General features: G+C 42.3%; 1 protein-coding gene across 1 annotated transcript; it reads left to right on the top strand.

The window, feature by feature from the left end:
- Positions 1 to 3,917: 3,917 nt before the first annotated feature.
- On the top strand, positions 3,918 to 15,170 carry LOC309549729 (fucolectin-like; the record flags this gene model as incomplete). Its single annotated transcript, XM_082250222.1, has 3 exons — positions 3,918 to 4,002; positions 10,691 to 10,976; positions 15,002 to 15,170. 3 exons carry the CDS (start codon positions 3,918 to 3,920, stop codon positions 15,168 to 15,170), a joined length of 540 nt encoding a protein of 179 aa, XP_082106348.1.
- Positions 15,171 to 20,281: the final 5,111 nt, after the last annotated feature.

Raw genomic sequence — 20,281 nt, 5'->3', positions numbered from 1 at the left:
CACTGTTGGCAATGATGTGGCACTAATGAGCACTGAGGGCCCTGTAGGGGCATTGATGAGCACTGTTAGCAATGATGTGGCACTGATGAGCACTGTTGACACTGTAGGGGCACTGATGTGGCACTGTAGGGGCACTGATGAGCACTGTTGGCACTTTATGGGCACTGATGTGCACTTTAGCAATGATATGGCACTGATGAGCACTGTTGGCACTGTAGGGGTGCTGATGAGAATGAGGCCATGATGCCGGTTTGTTGATAAGTGATTGCTTCTTCATTGGATTGAGCGATCACGTGGTAAAGGGCTGCTGTGACTGGCCCTTTACCCTGAGGCGCTGGGTCCCGAGGGTCCAGCCATCACAGACACTTCTGGCTGAGCATCCCAGGGAGCGCTGGAGAAGCACAAGCACGGAAGGCTGTCAAATGCCAGCCTCCCAGAACTAGTCGCTCTTGCTGTAGCCATCATTCGGCTATAGCACGGTCGGCAAGTGGTTAAAATGTACAAAATATTTTAATCCATATTGAAGTTAAAATCAAATTGTGTAGAAAACATGGACAATACATGTGTCATAGCACAGACATGATGTACATATGTTGATATACATAAAAAGGATATGAACAATGTTACAGACATATTTCAGAGAATGTACGTTTGGACTGGAATCTCAAACTCAAGTTTCATGGGACAGCGCCCTCTTCATCAGGAGTTGGCCAAATTTGGTGTGCCAGTGGGGAAACCATGTCTAAAAGAAAAATCTTTAAGTCACAAATATATTAAAAAAATATAATAAACTTCAATCTATATACTGTGTGTGTATATATATATATATATATATATATATATATATATACTTGGCCAAAATCCAAACTTACATATCCCAAAACAAGGGGAGGTAAAAGCACAAAAAAAAAAAACACCATCCCAAAATAGATGTATCAAGGATAACATGCCATGGCACCTGTCCTCTCCCTAAGACTTTCAGGGGAATTTCGAGTACCTACACTCTAGTAATTAAAGGTGCATATGTGCTGTGCAAAAAAGTGCAAAATAAATAAGTGACTTTGGGTGCCAAAGTGCTAGACAGTGGCCAGCCTTGTGGTGAGTATACAAATTCCTCCTGTCCTAGCCAAACGGGCCAGCCCAGGAGGCAGGTATGGAAAAAAACATGCATGTGTGTGGTGACCAAGGTGCCATACTAAAAATGCAGTGAATTATCCCACGGTGAATTTTTTCGGTGCCCCTGGACTGCCACTCCAGGGGCACAAGCACTGCAGGTTTTTTCAGCCCAGCTCATGGCTAGGCAAATGCAGCACCATTCCCATCAGAAAGGCATTAGTTCTTAGGGAGAGCTCTGACTTCAAACAGGGACAAGCCTGGTAAATAAAGATGGGCCGAATGACCTCCTGTTTTGTTCGCAGCAGAACTTTCGAACATTGCAAACGTTCGGAACCGAATAACGAATCCCATTGAAGTCTATGGGACCTGAACTGGAAAAATCAAAAGTGCCCATTTGTGTAAGTGCCCTTAATGAAGTATATGAAGTATATATCAACACGTTACTGCGCATTTAACGCAATATATTTCAGTGCATTACTGCACATTTAAAGCTGTAAATGTCAGTGCGTTACTGTAACTTAATTAAGTATATTTCAATGCCTTACTGCACGTTTCATGCTGTATATTTCAGTGCATTTCTGAATGTTTAACGCAGTATAGTTCAGTGTGTTAGTGCACCTTTAACAAAGTATATTTCAGTGTGTTACTGCACATTTAACGCTGTATATCTCAGTATGTTACTGCACGTTTATCGTTGTATATTTCAGTGCATTACTGCATGTTTAATACAGTATAGTTCAGTGCATTACTGCACGTTTATAGCTGTATAATTCATTGCGTTACTGCACGTTTAACTTTCATTTTTGGCAGCAAGGCTTTCATCAAGAGTACCTCTGTAGGGGTACAGCGTGAAGGCACCGCCAACACCCAAAGCCGAATTTTTCCACACCTGTTACTTCTATCTAAAGTCTGCAAAAGCGAGAACAGAATTTATCCAGAAAATATATAATCTTATTTCGAGTGCACAAAATTGTGGTCTTATCATGCAGACTGGCTCCCCAAGCCTTTGTTTATAAAATAAAGAAAGCTTGAATGGAAAATGTCATTTTTTGGGCTTTATAAATGTCATTATTGCTGCATCATGTTCTATATACGGTACAGATGTGCCACTTTACAGACAGACTAAGGGAAACCCCCAGGCACTATATTTGAAGGATTTTTTTATTTTTATTGTTATTTTTCATTTTTACGGTTTCACTTTAAGCATCAGTAAATCACTGCTAATTTAAAAAATGTGTTTTTTACAAACTTTTTATTTTATTGATACATGTCCCCCAGGGCAGTATCCGGACCTCCATACCCTTTGTATGCCCAATTACTTGCATATAAGCCTTCAAAAGGGACTTTTTTGTTTTTTCCTAACGACTTCATTGGGGGTTTGCGATGTTTGAGAGTTCTGCCGCGAACCGAACAGGGGGTCTTTCGGCCCATCTCAATTTGACGGTGCAGTGTATTGAGGTCGTTCAGCGGGCTGAACAAATGATTGAACACCTTGATAATTCTGGTGTTCAGCAAACAGCCAATGTTCGGCCCGAACTCATGCTTGGGCCAACTCTACTGGTAAACCTGGCCACAATCAACTTGGGAAGAAAAGGACCCTCCTACTGTATCCACCTTATTAGAACAATAATTACATACTGGCGCCCCCAGCTGGGAGAGGGAACTTGTGTTCTGTTGTGGAGAACTGATAAGAAGATATACTACACTTCAAGGATAATTTACTGTTGGAGCATCCAAGAAATATAAGGAGCCAATAGCTGACTCAGCCCACCAGACTCAACTGAAAAGCCCTTTTGTCTGGAATGACTCTTTAACTTGTGTCGTGACAATTGAACAGCTTGAAGCTATAGGCATTCTTACTATCAATATAGGTTGGGAACCCCCAGTTTAAATATTTGCCTCATTGCGTAGGCTGGGTCAGAAACAGATTATTCTGCAATTTATATATATGCAATGTCTAACCATTATCAAGGAACAGCTCTGCCTATTGTCCACAGGAATTCTGCTTTTGATAATAATGTGACGTATCATGTTTAGCTGCATACTTATAGCCATGTAGGCTCCCTGATTCTGCTGGTCAGTCGTGCAGACTCAGAGCACCAAAAAACTGCCAAGCAGACATAACAGGTAAGAAATTATATTTTTAGGGTACACAAACTCTGCATCTCCAATCCATGACATTGGAGCTATTTAAAAAAGACATCAAGGGGACAGCACAGCAGAGTGTAAAAAGTTGTGTCTGCAAAGATGGCTCCCCTTGCATATAGCTTATGGAGTAAAAGCGAGATAGAAGAAACATTAGAGAACATTAGAGAATGCAGATTTATCCTCTGACACCTCCATGAAAATGGATGGCACTGCACTCAACATATTCAACACGGAATAGATGTTCTTTTTTTCTGCACTGCATTTCCTTGAGCCAGTGGTGTGATAGGTCCCCTTGGCTAACCTTGTTTTATGATCCAGAAGCTCAACTGGGTTTCTAGTAGGTAAAGATGTAAAGGCAAAGGAATGGTTACAGAAGCTTTATAGGGGGCAAATAGTCTATGGGGTCAGGGGGCCTAACCATGTTTACTACCTTTGTTGTAGGTCAGTTTGTGTTGTCATAAAAATGAAGAGAAATGATGATTCACATGTATGGGAATCTACATAAACTACACAATGATTTTAAAGATACTGATGAGAACAGCATACAGCCCTTTCCTTAAAGTTGTTGTCTAAATCATATTACCTCGCCAGACTTATTAACAACTGTGTGCAATTAATGTTTTCATGTTTTTCACTAGGTGGAACTCATAAGAATGGCATTTCTGCACCTGGCAATTCTTTTTGGCCTCCTGTCTGCAGCTTGTGCTCAGAACCCTCTCTTCCCTCCCCCTCCTCCCAGTAAGTTTTATTATTTATTTACCGTACTTGATTAGTTTATTACTGGCATGTTTTTGCTGGCTTATACTTTTCATCTATACCACCTGAGCTATAGTATATACCTGAGCTATAGTGTATACTATATACACTATTCAAAAAAATTAAAGGAAGACTTTGAAAACACATCAGATCTCAATGGGGAAAATATCATGCTGGATATCTATACTGATATAGGCTGGGTAATGTGCTAGGAATGAAAGGATGCCACATCGTTTGATGGAAATGAAAATTATCAATCTACATAGGGCTGAAATCAAAGACACCCCAAAAATTAAAGTGAAAAAATGATGCAGCAAGCTAGTCCATTTTGCTGAAATTTCATTGCAGCAACTCAAAATGGAACTCGGATGGTGCCCTGGGGTATATCCTCCCAGATCTGGACCAGGGCATCACTGAACAGACTGAGGTACAACCTGGCAGCATCAAATGGACCGAAACATAATGTCCCAGATGTGTTCTGTTGGATTTAGGTCAGGCGAGCGTGGGGGCCATTCAAAGGTATCAATTCTTTTATCCTCCAGGAACTGGCTGCATACTCTCGCCACATGAGGCCGCGCATTGTCTTGCACCAGGAGGAACCCAGGACCAACTGCACCAGCGTAGGATCTGACAATGGGGCCAAGGATTTCATCCCAATATCTAATGGCAGTCAGGGTGCCATTGTCTAGCCTGTAGAGGTCTGTGCGTCCCTCCATGGATATGCCTCCCTAGACCCTCACTGACCCACCACCAAACTAGTCATGCTGAAAGAATTTAAAGGCAGCATAATGTTCTCCACGGCTTCTCCAGACCATTTCACACCTGTCACATGTGCTCAGGGTGAACCTGCTCTCATTTGTGAAAAGCACAGGGCGCCGGTGGCAGGCCTGCCAATTCTGATGTTCAATGGCAAATGCCAATCAAGTTCCACGGTGTCGGGCAGTGAGCAAAGGGCCCATTAGAGGACGTTGGGCCCTCAAGCCACCCTCATGAAGTATGCTTCTGATTGTTTAGTCAGAGACATTCACACCAGTGGCCTGCTGGAAGTCATTTTGTAGGGCTCTGGCAGTGCTCATCCTGTTCCTCCTTGCACAAAGGAGCAGATACTGGTCCTGCTGATGGGCTAAGGACCTTTTACGGTCCTGTCCAGCTCTCCTAGAGTAACTGCCTGTCTCCTTGAATCCCCTTCATGCTCTTGAGACTGTGATGGGAGATACAGCAAACCTTCCGGCAATGGCACGTATTGATGTGCCACCCTGGAACAGTTAGACTGCCTGTGCAACCTCTATAGGGTCCAGGTATCGCATCATGCTACCAGTAGTGACACTGACCCTAGCCAAATGCAAAACTAGTGAAAAACAGTCAGAAAAGATAAGTAGGAAAATAAATGTCAGTGCCCTCCACCTGTAAAACCATTGCTGTTTTGGAGGTTGTCTCATTGTTGCCCATCTAGTGCAGCTGTTGTGAATTTAATTAACATCAACGCAGCTGAAACTGATTAACTGCTTGCCGACCGCCGCAAGTAGATATACTTCGGCGGTCAGCCCCTCACAGGCAAAGTGACGTAAATATACGTCACTAGCCTGTGAAGCTCTGGGTAGCGATCGCGCGCCGGTCACGGACCCCCCTGCGCGTGTGACCGGCGGACCCGATGTCCGCCGCTCACTCTGCGATCATCGGGGGAGAGGGAGAAAGGCAGGCAGCTTGTGTAAACAAGCTGCCTGTCATTCTCCCCTGTGTAGAAACACTGATCATACGGTTCTACTATGTAGGACCGTTGATCAGTGTTCCTACAGCTCAAGCCACAGCCAATCACAGTTAGACTCACGCCCCTAGGGCCACACACAGCCCCTCCCTCTCAAATAAAGTTAACCCCTTCACTGCCAGTGTAATTTTACAGTAACAGTGAATATATATAGCACTGATTACTGTAGAAATGTCACTGGTAACCCCAAAAGTGTCAAAATTGTCAGTCAAGGGTCCGATCTGTCCGCCCCAATGTCGCAGTACCGCAAAAAAAAAAAACGCAGATCGCCGCCATTACGCGTTAAAAAAAAAAACAACAAAAATGACAAAAATCTTTCCCTTTGTTAGTAAACGCAATAACTTTTGCGCAAACCAATCAAAATACGCTTTTTGCGATTTTTTTTACCAAACATATGTAGCATAAAACAAATTGGCCGAAAATGTTAAAAAAATTTGATTTTTACTTTTTTTTTTGGGGAATTTCATATAAAAAAAATGTGAAAAATATTGTTATTTTTGCAAAATTTACGCTCTTTTTTTGTTTATAGCGCGTGATCAAAAAATCGCACAGGTGATCAAATACCACCAAAAGAAAGCTCTGTTTATGGGAAAAAAAGGACGTCAAATTCGTTTAGGTACAGCATCGCACGACCGCGCAATTGTCCGTTAAAGTCACGCAGTGCCGAATCGCAAAATACCCCCTGGTCTTTTAGCAGCCAAATCCTCCTGGGTTTAAGTGGTTAACAACCCCCTCTGCTACTTAACTGACCAAATCAATATCCCTGGAGTTTAATTGACTTGATGCTATACTCTGATTAAAAAGTGTTCCTTTCATTTTTTTGAGCAGTGTATAGTATATATGCATACAGTATATATATATATATATATATATATATATTAATTTAATATACTGCATGCTTTAATTACAGCACACATTGGCTGTGGCATTGTTTCGATAAGCTTCTGCAATGTCACAAGATTTATTTCCGTCCAGTGTTGCATTCATTTTTCACCAAGATCTTGTATTGATGATTGGAGAGTCGGACCACTGCGCAAGCCCTTCTCCAGCACATCCCAAAGATTCTCAATGGGGTAAAGTTCTGGACTCTATGGTGGCCAATCCATGTGTGAAAATGTCTCATGCTCCCTGAACCACTATTTCACAGTTTGAGCTTGATGAATCCTGGCATTATCATCTTGGAATATGCCCGTGCCATCAGGGAAGAAAAAATCCACTGATGGAATAACCTGGTCATTCAGTATATTCAGGTAGTCAGCTGACCTCATTCTTTGGGCACATGCAGTAACTATCCAATAGGATAGTTACTGCATGCTTAGTTTAGTTAGTTGCTTAGTTAATTCCAGGCAGCGACTTTTATTTTGACCAGGCAGTGTATATACTGCGTGTGTGTGTGTATATATATATATATCTAGTGCTCCTTAAAAATTGTATTAAAAGTGCTGCGCTTTCAAATTATAAATGTGGGTATATATCCTTTTAACAAATAAATATTACAATACAGTGACCAAAAAATATTAAAAAATATTAAAAATGTGTAGAGAAATAAATATATAGAAACGTGATAGCTGAAATATACCAGGCATATAGCCTAAATGTGTTCATGTGCTTGTGCTGTTAAATAATTTTAAAGCATAAATTTCAAAAGTTGTGATATACACCTCTCCGTGTATCGTGCTGATATTCCCAATAAACAACACATATGTATCAAAACATATTAAATAATGAACCTAGTGAAATAAACTAAATGGAAGAAAACCCTTTGTAAACTTTCATACGTTGTGGTATTAGACCCCATTCACACTACCGCGACTTGTTCGGCGACTACTTCGGGATGACATCGGAGCGCCTTGCATAGACATTCATTATATGAAGTCCCCGCAAGTCGCGCCGAAGTCGCGGTGCGCGCGACTTCACAAGTTGCCCCCGAAGTCGTGCCGCGTTAGTGTGAACCGGCACTTATAATACATTCAAGACAATAAGCAACACAGTTTCAAATAAATATCAAAGTCCTTGATGTTACTGCATTCCAACCACCAATGTTCTGTTAACCCTGTCCTAGATGTTCTGCTACTGCAATCATATAAGGGGGTAATAGTGGCGTTCTCCCTTTCTTCTTATGATTCCCCTTAAGGGTGTGTGCTCACCTCAATAGATTAAATATTGCGCTCAGATAAATTCCAACCCGATCCACACCGACAGAACCTGGATACTAACCTCAAAGTAATCCGCTCAGCTATCCACTGGGATCTCCCACCGCAGCACTTGAGGGGAGACCTGAATATATTTTAGCCGCAAATATTTTAGCCAACGAAATTAACACTGACCACATGGCCATTAACATGCAGTGTTTTGAGCGTTAATGTAGTGCAGCTATGTTGGCACCTACTGTACTATGAGTTTGGGGTAGCATTCTAAATGAATGACTCTACAAAGCATGGCGCAAAGTGCTGTGCATTGAAAAAAAAACAAAGTAGGAATCACAGTTTTGGGGCAGAGAGATGACCAAGCGGTATTACCTAACTGTAAAAGTGAAAAGTCAGGTCAACAGCCTGACTGTGGCAATTTAGGAACCGGATAGCAGAAATGCAAAAACCTTCAACAGGTATAGAACAGTGGCTAATTAGTTAGCTCTTGAACCTTGCAGCACTAAGGTCCTTAGTAAAAATCTGAATCGTGGCACTACCGGCCTTGAGTTTGCATGATGTCCCTCTGCCTCCGTGGATTTCCTCCCACACTCCAAAGAAGTGCTGGTAGGTAAATTGGCCCTAATAAATGTATGAATGTGAGTTAAGGAACTTAGATTGTAAGCTTCTTGAGGGCAGGGACTGATGTGAATGTACAAAATATGTGTGAAAAGCTATGTAAATTGACGGCGCTCTATAAGTACCTGTAATAAACAAAATATCAGTTATCATTTGTCTTCCAACTTTGTGTATTGCTGATGTTCAGCCATAAAGGTCATTTGGTTTTAGTAAGTGGTGTTTCTCTTTGCTGGGTGTTGTATATTGCCGTGTGTACAAGTGGTGGGGGTGTTTTTTTTAATCGTTATTGGATATATGTGTGGATTGATCACTGGTCTCAGCTGATGAATTCCTTTAGGAATAAAATATGGAGTGGCCCTGACTTTTGTTCACCCTTTTTTTTTATTAGATAGGGAGACATGGACCTTCTACATTCTTCAATAGTGAGGGGAATTCTGAGAACAGACACAGAGAAACTTTTTTGGAGGAGACTCACAGAGCTTTTATTTTTTATGTCCGAAATAATTGTCAATGTGATCATGTCAAGTGAAGGGAAATCTCTGTAAGGAGGCTTCGGCTAACAGTATAAACCTAACAGTGGTTCTAATCCAAAAAAAAGTTTAGGTTGGACATACAGTTTAAAAATAGTTATGCCATAACTGTTAAAATATTTTATTGGTTTCATAATTAAATAAAATATTTTTAATAATTTATCAAACCTGTAACTGATTTTTTAACCTGCTTGTAACTGTTAAAATGCTAATGAGATCTTCAACTCCAGGAACGCCTATTTATGCTATACAGCATTAGGCTTTAGTCACTTATTTCAGCCTTTCTCAACCTTATCAACACAGAGGGACCATTGAAATAACTTTCCACTTCTCTGGGAACCCCTGCAAAAAATATCTATATCTTCAACTCATGAAACATTAGTGTGATGGTCAGTGTGTAAAATGCTCCTTACACTTGTGGTCATTAGGAAGAATTACCCCCTTACAGAAAAGCTAAAAAGATCAATTGCATCAGTGGGAACTTACACGGAGAGGCAGAAATTGCAACCTCTGGAAGAACCCTAGGGTTACATGGATTCCTGGTTGAAAAACCCTGAGTTAGTTGATACCTAGCACAAACTGAACTTAGGGAAATTTCAAAACTACCGATTCAATAAGGGTTCTTGCAAATCAAATGTTAAAGAGCAAGTTAGCCAGTGATTTTTTTTTTTTTGTTCCCCTGAAAAGTAAAGGCGTAATGTGCTAGTATGCATCGCATATTAGCACATTATGTGACACTTACCTCCAAACTAAGCCCTCGCCATCCCTACTGGAGGCCGCATCCATATTCACCCATCTTCCTTCCAGGTCTGCGTACTCCGGATTTGCTACTGGCCGGAGCCGTGTGACGTCACCCTCGCGCCTGTTATGGCACAGGGCTCTGAAGAAACGGCCATTCCTTCAGAGCGCATTGGGCCGATTACTACATCGGCACACTATACAGTAAATATCTCCTAAATGGTGCAAGTTTAGAAGATATTTACAGTACCTATAGTTAAGCATTATTATAGGCTTACCAATAGGAACAACTTCCAGAGGGGGGGTACAACCACTTTAAATGCTCATTTATTTTTAAGGTACCATTTAAAAGCAATTTAACTTACCTTATCACTCCCACAGGCTTCCTCTTCTGTGTGACCATTACCCTTAAGCCACTTTTCTTTAGCCCTCTATCTGTTGGTTGCACTCTCATATCATCATGTAAAATGCAGGACCAGTAGTCCTGCATTGTAAGTGAAGTCACTAAGGGCTCACCTACAACCTGGAGTGTTCAAGAAAAAAGAAAAGCGCCAGCTGCTGGGGGAACAAGGGGCACTTGTGGTAAAATGGCTTTCAATGGTACCCTATAAAAAAATGAGTATTTACCTTTGCATTGCAGGGAGGCCCCACTGCAAGTGTAGCTTTGAAATTATCCCAGAGTTCAGCTTTAACATTAAAAGAAATGCAAAACAGTGTGGCTCCAAATGCCTTTAGTCATAATTGTTTGAGGTGCACAGAATGAAAAAACATTTCTGGATATGATGACTGTGACTTTTATCTAAATCTTTGAACTTTGTAAAGGGAGTCTATCATTATCACATTTATTATATGGTTATATTTCATACACGCAGGTCATAATCTTGCCCTTCGAGGTCGAGCAACACAATCATCGACGTACAGCGGGATCACTAACGCCATTAATGCCATTGATGGGAATTTGGACACCAACTTTTACCATGGTTCGTGCTCCTGTACAAACCCTGACGTGTCCCCTTGGTGGAGGGTGGACCTACTGAGGCCGCATAAAATTTCCCAAATCGTCATCACCAACAGAGGAGACTGTTGCGGAGAGAGACTGAACGGAGCCGTCATTCTGGTTGGAAACTCCTTGCAAAACAATGGAAACAACAATCCAAGGTCACTACTTTTTAATTTTTACTAAAAGGCCCATCGAAGTCTTGCTTTTTATTTTTTACTTGTTATCACCCCAAAGCTCAAACACACATGCGCTTGTGTCTATATATACAGTATCTCACAAAAGTGAGTACACCCCTCACATTTTTGTAAATATTTTATTCTATCTTTTTCATGTGACAACACTGAAGAAATTAAACTTTGCTACAATGTAATGTAGTAAGTGTACAGCTTGTATAACAGTGTAAATTTGCTGTCCCCTCAAAATAGCTCAAAACACAGCCATTAATGTTTAAACTACTGGCAACAAAAGTGAGTACACCCTTAAGTGAAAATGTCAATATTGGGCCCAAAGTGTCAATATTTTGTGTGGCCATCATTATTTTCCAGCACTGCCTTAACCCTCTTGGGCATTGAGTTCACCAGAGCTTCACAGCTTGCCACTGGAGTCCTCTTCCATTCATCCAAGATGACATTACAGAGCTTGTGGATGTCAGAGACCTTGCACTCCCCCACCTTCCATTTGAGGATGCCCCACAGATGCTCAATATGGTTTAGATCTGGAGACATGCTTGGTCAGTATATCACTTTAACCCTCAGCTTCTTTAGCAAGCCAGTAGTCATCTTGGATGTGTGTTTGGGGTCGTTATGTTGGAATACTGCTCTGCGGCCCAGTCTCCGAAGGGCAGGGATCATGCTCTGCTTCAGTATGTCACAGTACATGTTGGCATTCATGGTTCCCTCAATGAACTGTAGCTCCCCAGTACTGGCAGCAGTCATGCAGCCCCAGACCATGACACTCCCACCACCATGCTTGACTGTAGGCAAGACACACTTGTCTTTGTACTCCTCACCTGGTTGCCGCCACACATGCTTGACACCATTTGAACCAAATAGATTTATCTTAGTCTCATCAGACCACAGGACATGGTTCCAGTAATCCATGTCCTTAGTCTGCTTGTCTTCAGTAACCTGTTTGCAGGCTTTCTTGTGTATCATCTTTAGAAGAGGCTTCCTTCTGGGACGACAGCCATGCAGACCAATTTGATGCAGTGCGCGGCGTATGGTCTGAGCACTGACAGGCTGACCCCCCACCCCTTCAACCTCTGCAGTAATGCTGCCAGCACTATACGTCTATTTCCCAAAGACAACCTCTGGATATGATGCTGAGCATGTGCACTCAACTTCTTTGGTCGACCATGACGAGACCTGTTCTGAGTGAAACCTGTCCTGTTAAACCACTGTATGGTCTTGACCACCGTGCTGCAGCTCAGTTTCAGGGTCTTGGCAATCTTCTTACAGCCTAGGCCATCTTTATGTAGAGCAACAATTCTTTTTTTCAGATCCTCAGAGAGTTCTTTGCCATGAGGTGCCATGTTGAACTTCCAGTCACCAGTATGAGAGAGTGAGAGTGATAACACCAAATTTAACACACCTGCTCCCCATTCACACCTGAGACCTTGTAACACTAACGAGTCACATAACACCGGGGAGGGAAAATAGCTAATTGGGCCCAATTTGGACATTTTCACTTAGGGGTGTACTCACTTTTGTTGCCAGTGGTTTGGACATTAATGGCTGTGTGTTGAGTTATTTTGAGGGGAAAGCAAATTTACACTGTTATACAAGCTGTACACTACACTCGCTACTCTTCCTTGTAGCAAAGTGGCATTTCTTCAGTATTGTCACGTGAAAAGATATAATAAAATATTTACAAAAATATGAGGGGTGTACTCACTTTTGTGAGATACCGTATATGGCCCTAGCGCATTGATCTCCCTGCCAGCACAGTGAAAGAAGAGTGCGTAAGCACTTCTTATGGCAGAGCCGGTAAGAGGAAACCCTTCCCCATCTCCCCGCTGCTACACAGAACGATACTGCTAATGCGCACTAGGTGATTAGGGTGTGCCCAGGCACAACCGTCACACCCTGTGCGCACACCTATGCTTATTATGCAGTCAGGCTGCATTACAAGTAAATAAAGCATTTTTTTTTGAGCTCCTGCTTAACGTTGTACTAAGTTGCCTTGTGCAGCGCAGGCTGAGGAGCTGGACTGCTGCTTCACACATTATGCATTGGTTGGAGTCTACAGCAGTCCAGCGTGGCTTCTACATAGTACTCCAATCAACAAAATCCATGCTCCCCTGTGAATGGGGCATATTAGACTGCTACATAGTTACATAAAAAGGAATAAAAACTGAGCTATGGTCTTCAGCAATCCCTATAAGCAACAACTCTGCTGTGAGATATACACAGTAAAGAATGCGATGGTAAGTAGAGCTGCGCTCTAACACAAACATAAATTGTGATAAATTAAATCTAACTAAACATGATAATTGTTTTATGGTGAAGACAGATATCCCAATAGCAGATAACCATCCTTAGTTGAAGATCATACAGTAAATTAGTGTTGACCACCAGTGCAGTCAATACTAAAATATAATATAATATAAAGAGTCCCAGTATATTGTTAAAGTATCCTTTCCAGTGAGATTAAGATTCAACACTACCAATGAAGTGCATCCTCCACCAGCTTAAGCGGATCTCCTATTACGGGAGGTCTTAATCGCTTGTAGCTAATACCCAGCCAGGACCCTTTATCGAACAAATTTGGATAGGCAGATAGAAACTCCTACCGAAAAAGGACAAGCCACAGGCAAAGCAGCACTTGCAATAATGACTCATCAGGAGCGTTCCAAAGGGGTTAAAGGTACCAAATCCTCCCTCAACTTGGTTTGCTCATAGAGGTCCCTCAAAAAAGAGAGATAATACTCGCCATAAATGTAAAACCATAAACTTTAATACACCTTAAATATATATTGCACTTATATCAATTACACATACAGTATGTTATGCATAAAATGGAACCAGGCCGGCCAGCTACAACAAGAACGCCCGTCTTTCCTGGATCACATACAGCATAGTGACGTCAGCACGTCCCTCCGGCTGACATGTTTCATCACACTCTGATGTCGTCCTGCGGCACTATCTATCTTCACCATAAAACAATTATCCTGTTTAGTTTGATTTAGTTTATCACAATTTATGTAAAGAGAGAGCTGCGCTAGACTAATAGAATTGATAAACACAGGCTAGAGTAAACCAGCATAAATGAATAACATAAATCCAGACTAGAATAAATCAGCATGTGTTGCACAATCAAGGACCTATAATCATACAACTGGATATCATGCAATCATAGTGAGACATACAGTCCATCAAACAAAAGTCAAAATGAAAAAGACCAGATGAAAAAGGCGTAGAAGGGTGTCCGTTGTGAAAAGGAATTCAGTCACCACCTCTGCGTGTCTAAACCAACCCTCGGTGTCACATGCAAAGAGCTCACACCAGGCTTACCAGAGCTCAAAGAATATTGAGCATAATATAAATCCCATCCTCTGCTAGGCTAGTTGATAACCGGAATGCTCAATCCACTGCTGGGCTGACTGGTATCAAGGATACACTGATCGTACCGTTGCCTCTGGATCATTAAGCGAATCACCCCAAGCGGAATAATAGCTTATAGGGACTCACAGACAGCAAGATAGTGTGGCTGAACGACCTCCTAGGTTCACGGCAAATGAGCAATTATCACAATTTATGTTTGTGTTAGAGCGCAGCTCTACTTTCCATCGTATTTTTTACATAGTACCATAGTTGGTAAGGTTAAATAAAGACAGTAAATTACCCTCTTTGCAGTTTAAGGTTGAACTACTTCTCTTCCAGTTTCAATGAATGGCCGCATGTCTTTTTAAACTCCCTCCCACTGAAAAGTTTTTTCCTTATGCTAAGGTAACCAGTAAGGTATTTGTTCATCGCTATCATATATACGTTTAATACTTCTAGTCGCTCCTCATAGCTGAGATCCTCTAGTCCCTTGATAGCTTTGTTGCTCTTCTCTGGACTTTCTCTAGTTCCCGCACATTGAGGACTTGAGGACAAGACTGCTAAATGTAATCAGTACAGCATTATTAGCGTTACTGTATGTCTTGTCACTTATATTTAATATTTTAATATTTTTTATACAGCTGCTCAGAAATCACCTACATACCGAACGGTGCCACTCAATCCTTCCAGTGTAACGGCATGGTTGGCCGATACGTGAACATCGTCCTGCCTGGGAAGCAGACTTACCTCCAGCTCTGTGAAGTCCAAGTCTTTGGAGTCCCAGTAGATAACACTCCTTCCTGTTTTTAATTCGACCTTCAGCTTTTATGAGGATATGAAGGAGAAGAGCCAAGCCTTTTATTTCTAAATTTAAATGTGTTTTATTCAGGCCAATCAAAGCAGATATTTTATATTTGGGTAGATGTTGGGATGTTGAATCATCAACTAACTTGTTATATTCTTTTTAACGACATTATGACAAGGTCCATATTTCCCTTTGAAGGTATGAGACTACATGTTAAAAGAAGGACAGAGCCCAGAACTGTAACCGAAAATCTAGCTGCTAGATTCCTCAAAAGATGTATTAAGTCACTGAGTGTTCCAATTTGTTATCATGTACCTAAAAGTGAAATAATAATTTGGTGGGCTGACCCTTTAGGTTTTCAAATAAACAATTTTCAAGTTAAAATAAAAATCTTAGGAAAATAATTTACATTTCATTTTGTTTTAGTAAAAAGTCTTTGGTCTCTCTTGTCGCTCTCATTCCTTTCACCAACTTAAAGTTTCATGACAAAATAAAAAAATAAAATTTTACAGTATATCTCTGCAATACAAACACATTTCCAGGTTTTTCCTTTAAACAGCAAAGTGCAAGCAAGTACTGTATAGAAAAAAACCCTCAATATGGCAGAAATACATCCAGCTCTGAATTTCCTGTTGTGGAATGGCAACTTACAACGTTTTTGTGGACTGGCCGGTGTCAGCCTTGAGCAATTATCTTCTGCTAAACCCCTTTATTCACTTAATTTCAAAATTACAGCACTAATTGATTTGTAGTCCTATGTTAAGTACAAGGAGGGCTAAGGCCCCTTTCACACAGGCTTTCCAATCAGGTCTGCTTGTCAGTTTTTTTTTAGGCGGACCTGATTGGATGCTCCATGTACCTCTATGGGGCAGCGGATGTCAGCGGTGACATCTCCACTGACACCCGCTGGTCTCCGATCCTGTCCGTGAAATCCAGATGGATGGAAACTCTATTTTACATCGGATCAGATCGGATCGGATGAAAAAGGACAGGCGATCCGTTCTCATCCGATCTCCCATAGAGGAGTGTGGGGCTCTGACACGTCTGCCTCTGCAAAGTAAGCAGAGACGGACCTGTCATCCGCCTGCTCAGCAGAGATTGGCGGATCCAACCCCCCGCTGAGCAAAACGGAGTCTGCAGGGGCGGAAATCCCATGTGAAAGTACCCTAAGTAGAATCTTGAGATAGCACAGGAAGTGTTCAGAGGACACAGGACAGCTCTGAATTTCTGAAAAGATTACATTTTCTTTTTTCACTTAACCACTTCCCGCCTGCCATATAAAAGAATGACGGCTGCAAAGTGGTTAAACTATCCTGATTGGCCGTCATATGATGTCCAGCAAGAAGAGCAGGTAACGCGCACTCCAGGAGTGTGCATCGCGGCGATCGGGCATGACGCGTGTCCCTCGGACACAGCGCATCCCCGATCAGGGTAAACAGCCAATGAAATTGTCTGTTTGCAACGTCCAATCACAGCCGGTCACAAATCAAAATAAAAGACAGCTGTTACTACTGATCCGGCTTCTTCTCCTCACACACCGTTTGTGTGAGGAGAAGAGCTAGGATCAGCGAGTGAGTGACTTTTTTACTGTTTTTCCACATTACTGTGCACCACACAGCCCCCCCCCCCCCCCCAATAAAGAGAACCTGTCACCATCTAGATCTGTCACATCTGGATCTGTCACAGCACATCTGGATCTGTCACAGCACATCTGGATCTGTCACAGCACATCTGGATCTGTCAAAATCTGTCACACAGGCCCGCCATCAGTGACCACATCTGGATCTGTCACACAGGCCCGCCATCAGCGACCTGTCACATAGTACTGCTATCAGTGACCTGTCACACAGTACCGCCAACAGTACTGCCATCAGTGACCTGTCACACAGACCCGCCACCAGTACCTCCATCATTCAGTACCCCCATCTGTGACCTGTCCAACAGCCCATCAGTACCGCCATCATGTCCAAAAGTTTTTTTACAGCCAAGGAGGCATATGCAATACTTACTCTGACGGATGATGAGAGCAGCAGGGAGCTCTCATCATCTGATTCTGGTTCAAAGTTCGAGTCAGTAGAGGGTAGTGGATCGGAGATTGAATCAGAGGAGGAAACAGTCTCTCCTAAAAGAATAAGGAGAACAAGACCAGAAGACCTGTCTACAACCAGCAGCACTATACACCCCAATGGCACCCCAGGAACAGGATCCCAGTACCAGCACTGGACTAACAAATCCAACCCGAAGAATCCGGGGCCAAACCTACCTTCTCAATGCCCTGGGAAACCCCTTATGGTTACCTGGCAGCTCAGAATCAGCTATAATCCCCCCTTTCATCGCACAGCCAGGTGTGCAGCCCAACACTACAAATTTTTCACTATTAGATTTTTTTTTGTTTTTCCCACAAGATTTGCTGCAATATATGGTGGACCAAACAAATCTTTATTCAGATCAATTTATTGCCTCCAACCCCAATTCTTCCTACGCCCATATGTTCCATTGGCGCCGTCTCACACTAGACAAATTCAAAATATTTTTGGACCTTACATTTAATATGGGGCTTACAAAGAAAAGTGAAGTCCATGCTTACTGATACAGCCACCCCATCCACCACATGCCAATTTTTTCTTCTGTCATGTCCAGGACACGGTATGACATGATAATGCACTTTCTACATTTTAATGACAATTCGCAGTGCCCTCCCCGAGATCATCCCAACCACAACAAATTATACAAATTAGGCCCTCTAATAAATTCTTTTTTAAAGCGATTTACAGAAGTGTATGTCCCAGACAAAAATATCTGTGTGGACGAATCCCTTATCCACTTTACTAGCCGGCTGCACTTCAAACAATATATCCCAAGTAAGAGAGCCAGGTATGGGTTGAAACTGAATAAAATCTGCGAGAGAGCCACTGGGTATGTACATGCCTTCCGCGTGTATGAAGGTAAAGGCTCCAGCCCCCTGAATGCCCAACATACATCGGAACCAGGGGAAAATGTCTGGGACCTTGCATAACCCCTATTCAAAAAAGGCTACCATATCTATGTTGACAATTACTACACCAGCTTGCCCCTTTTTCGTCATTTGTTCCATGAAAAAACCCTGGCCTGTGAAGCCACCAGAAAAAATAGGAAGGGATTCCCACCAAATTTGGTAACAAAAAGGCTACAACAGGGGGGAATCCGCATTTCTGAGGAACGAGGAAGTGTTGGCCATGAAGTGGAGGGACAAGAAAGATGTTTACATCATGTCCACCATCCACAATGACACCTTGGTGGAGATTCCCAGAAGACAAGGCCACATTACAAAGCCTGAATGTGTCCACGAATATAATCAGGTCATGGGGAGGGGGGGAGGGGGTGGATTTAAATGACCAGATGGTGCAACCATATTTATCAACTTGAAAGCCCCGTTACTGGTATAAAACATTTGCATTTCACCTGTTTCATATGGCCATGTATAATTGATTTGTCTGCTATCAAAAGTCACCAGAAAACGAACCCAGCATCTACCTCAATTATATTGAAGACATTATCACTGCCCTAATTTACCAGCAAGGACTGGCCCCAGGAAGCATTCGCTCTGATTGTGTAAATCGACTTCATGAGCAATATTTTCCCACAGAATCAGGAAGAAGGCGCCAAAAGAAATGTCGTGTGTGCAGCAGATGAGGCGTTAGAAGAGAAACTAGTTATCATTGTCCCCAATGTCCCTCCCAACCTGGCCTATGGATCAGAGATTGCTTCAAAATTTACCATACAGCTTTAACATTTTAGTTCCCCTTATTTTTAACAGACTGCCATTTCACATTTTCAAATAACTGTGCGGATCATTTGCCTGCTACCATGTTTCTACCTTCCACGTCAACTGACCCTGGCCTGTTTACCGAGGATGCATTTGCCTGTCTTTTTAAAAACCACGTTTCTGACATCCACGTGCACCAACCTCAGCCTGTTTACCGACGATGCCTTTGCCTGCTGTTTTAAAAACCAAGTTTCTGACTTTCATGTGTACCGACCTCAGTCTGTTTTTTGATGATGCCTTTGCCTGCCGTTTTAAACCAAGTTTCTGACTTCCAAGTGCACTGACCTCGGCCTGCTAATCGACAACGCTTTTTGCCTGCCACTTGGACTGATCTTTTGCCCTTCTACTTTGGTACACAGGGGTCTCACATACGTAAGGGGCTTCAGAATAGTGTTTGGAGTATAGGAAAAAACGTTTTTGGTTTTCTGTGGTCCCAGAACAGGGTCTGGAGTCCGGAGGCTTCAAAGAGATTTGGGTGTGAGAAGCCTATACCCCTGTCCCGATTCTTTCTTGACAGAGGCCTTAAGCTTGATGGTCCTTCCTGCTCCCTGGATCAATATTTTGGCTGTGCTGACCATATCGCTGCATGTAATGAACCAGGACTTTATAGACCACACCTCTGCCTGCTACCTGGATCAATGCTTTGGCTGTGCTGTTAGTATCCCTGCCTGCTGCCTGTAATGACTATGGATAGTATTTCTGCCTGCTGCCTGTTCCATTGCTTTTGCTGTCACTGACCTCATCCCTGCCTTCTACCTGGATGCTCTCCTCTACTAACTCCACTACTAAAACCACAGGTAATCTTTTGTTTACCCTTTGCTCAGCAGAATATATTTTGGGGTGTAATTGGCATGTACATGCTATGTGTTAGAAATATGAAGGGCCTTCAAAAATGTGATAGGTTTCAGGAAATTACATGTAAAATGCATGCTCCTAGAACATCTGACGGTGTCTACTTGGATGTTGGGTCTCTGTTTATGGCCAGGCTGTGTAAAAGTCTCACACATGTGGTATCATCATACTCAGGAGGAGTAGCAGAATGTATTTTGGGGTGTCATTTTTGATATGTACATGCTGTGTCTTAGAAATATCTTCTAAATGGACAACTTTGTGTGAAAAAACAGAATTTTTGTAAAATCTTACCTGTAAAATTCCTTTCTCTGAGTCCTCCGACAGTCGCCGCCTCTTCATATTCGTCACATATGGGGTATTAGACTTTGCTCCGAAGGAGTAGCTAGGCAACAGAATATGTTAACAATAAAGCTTTAACATATCCCACCCTCAAGGGGTGGTCCCCTCAGTCAATACCCT

This window comes from Pelophylax lessonae (genome assembly GCF_965119305.1).
Source record: "Pelophylax lessonae genome assembly, chromosome: 3".
NCBI classification, from domain to species: domain Eukaryota; kingdom Metazoa; phylum Chordata; class Amphibia; order Anura; family Ranidae; genus Pelophylax; species Pelophylax lessonae.
This window is presented reverse-complemented; position numbering and strand designations above follow the sequence as displayed.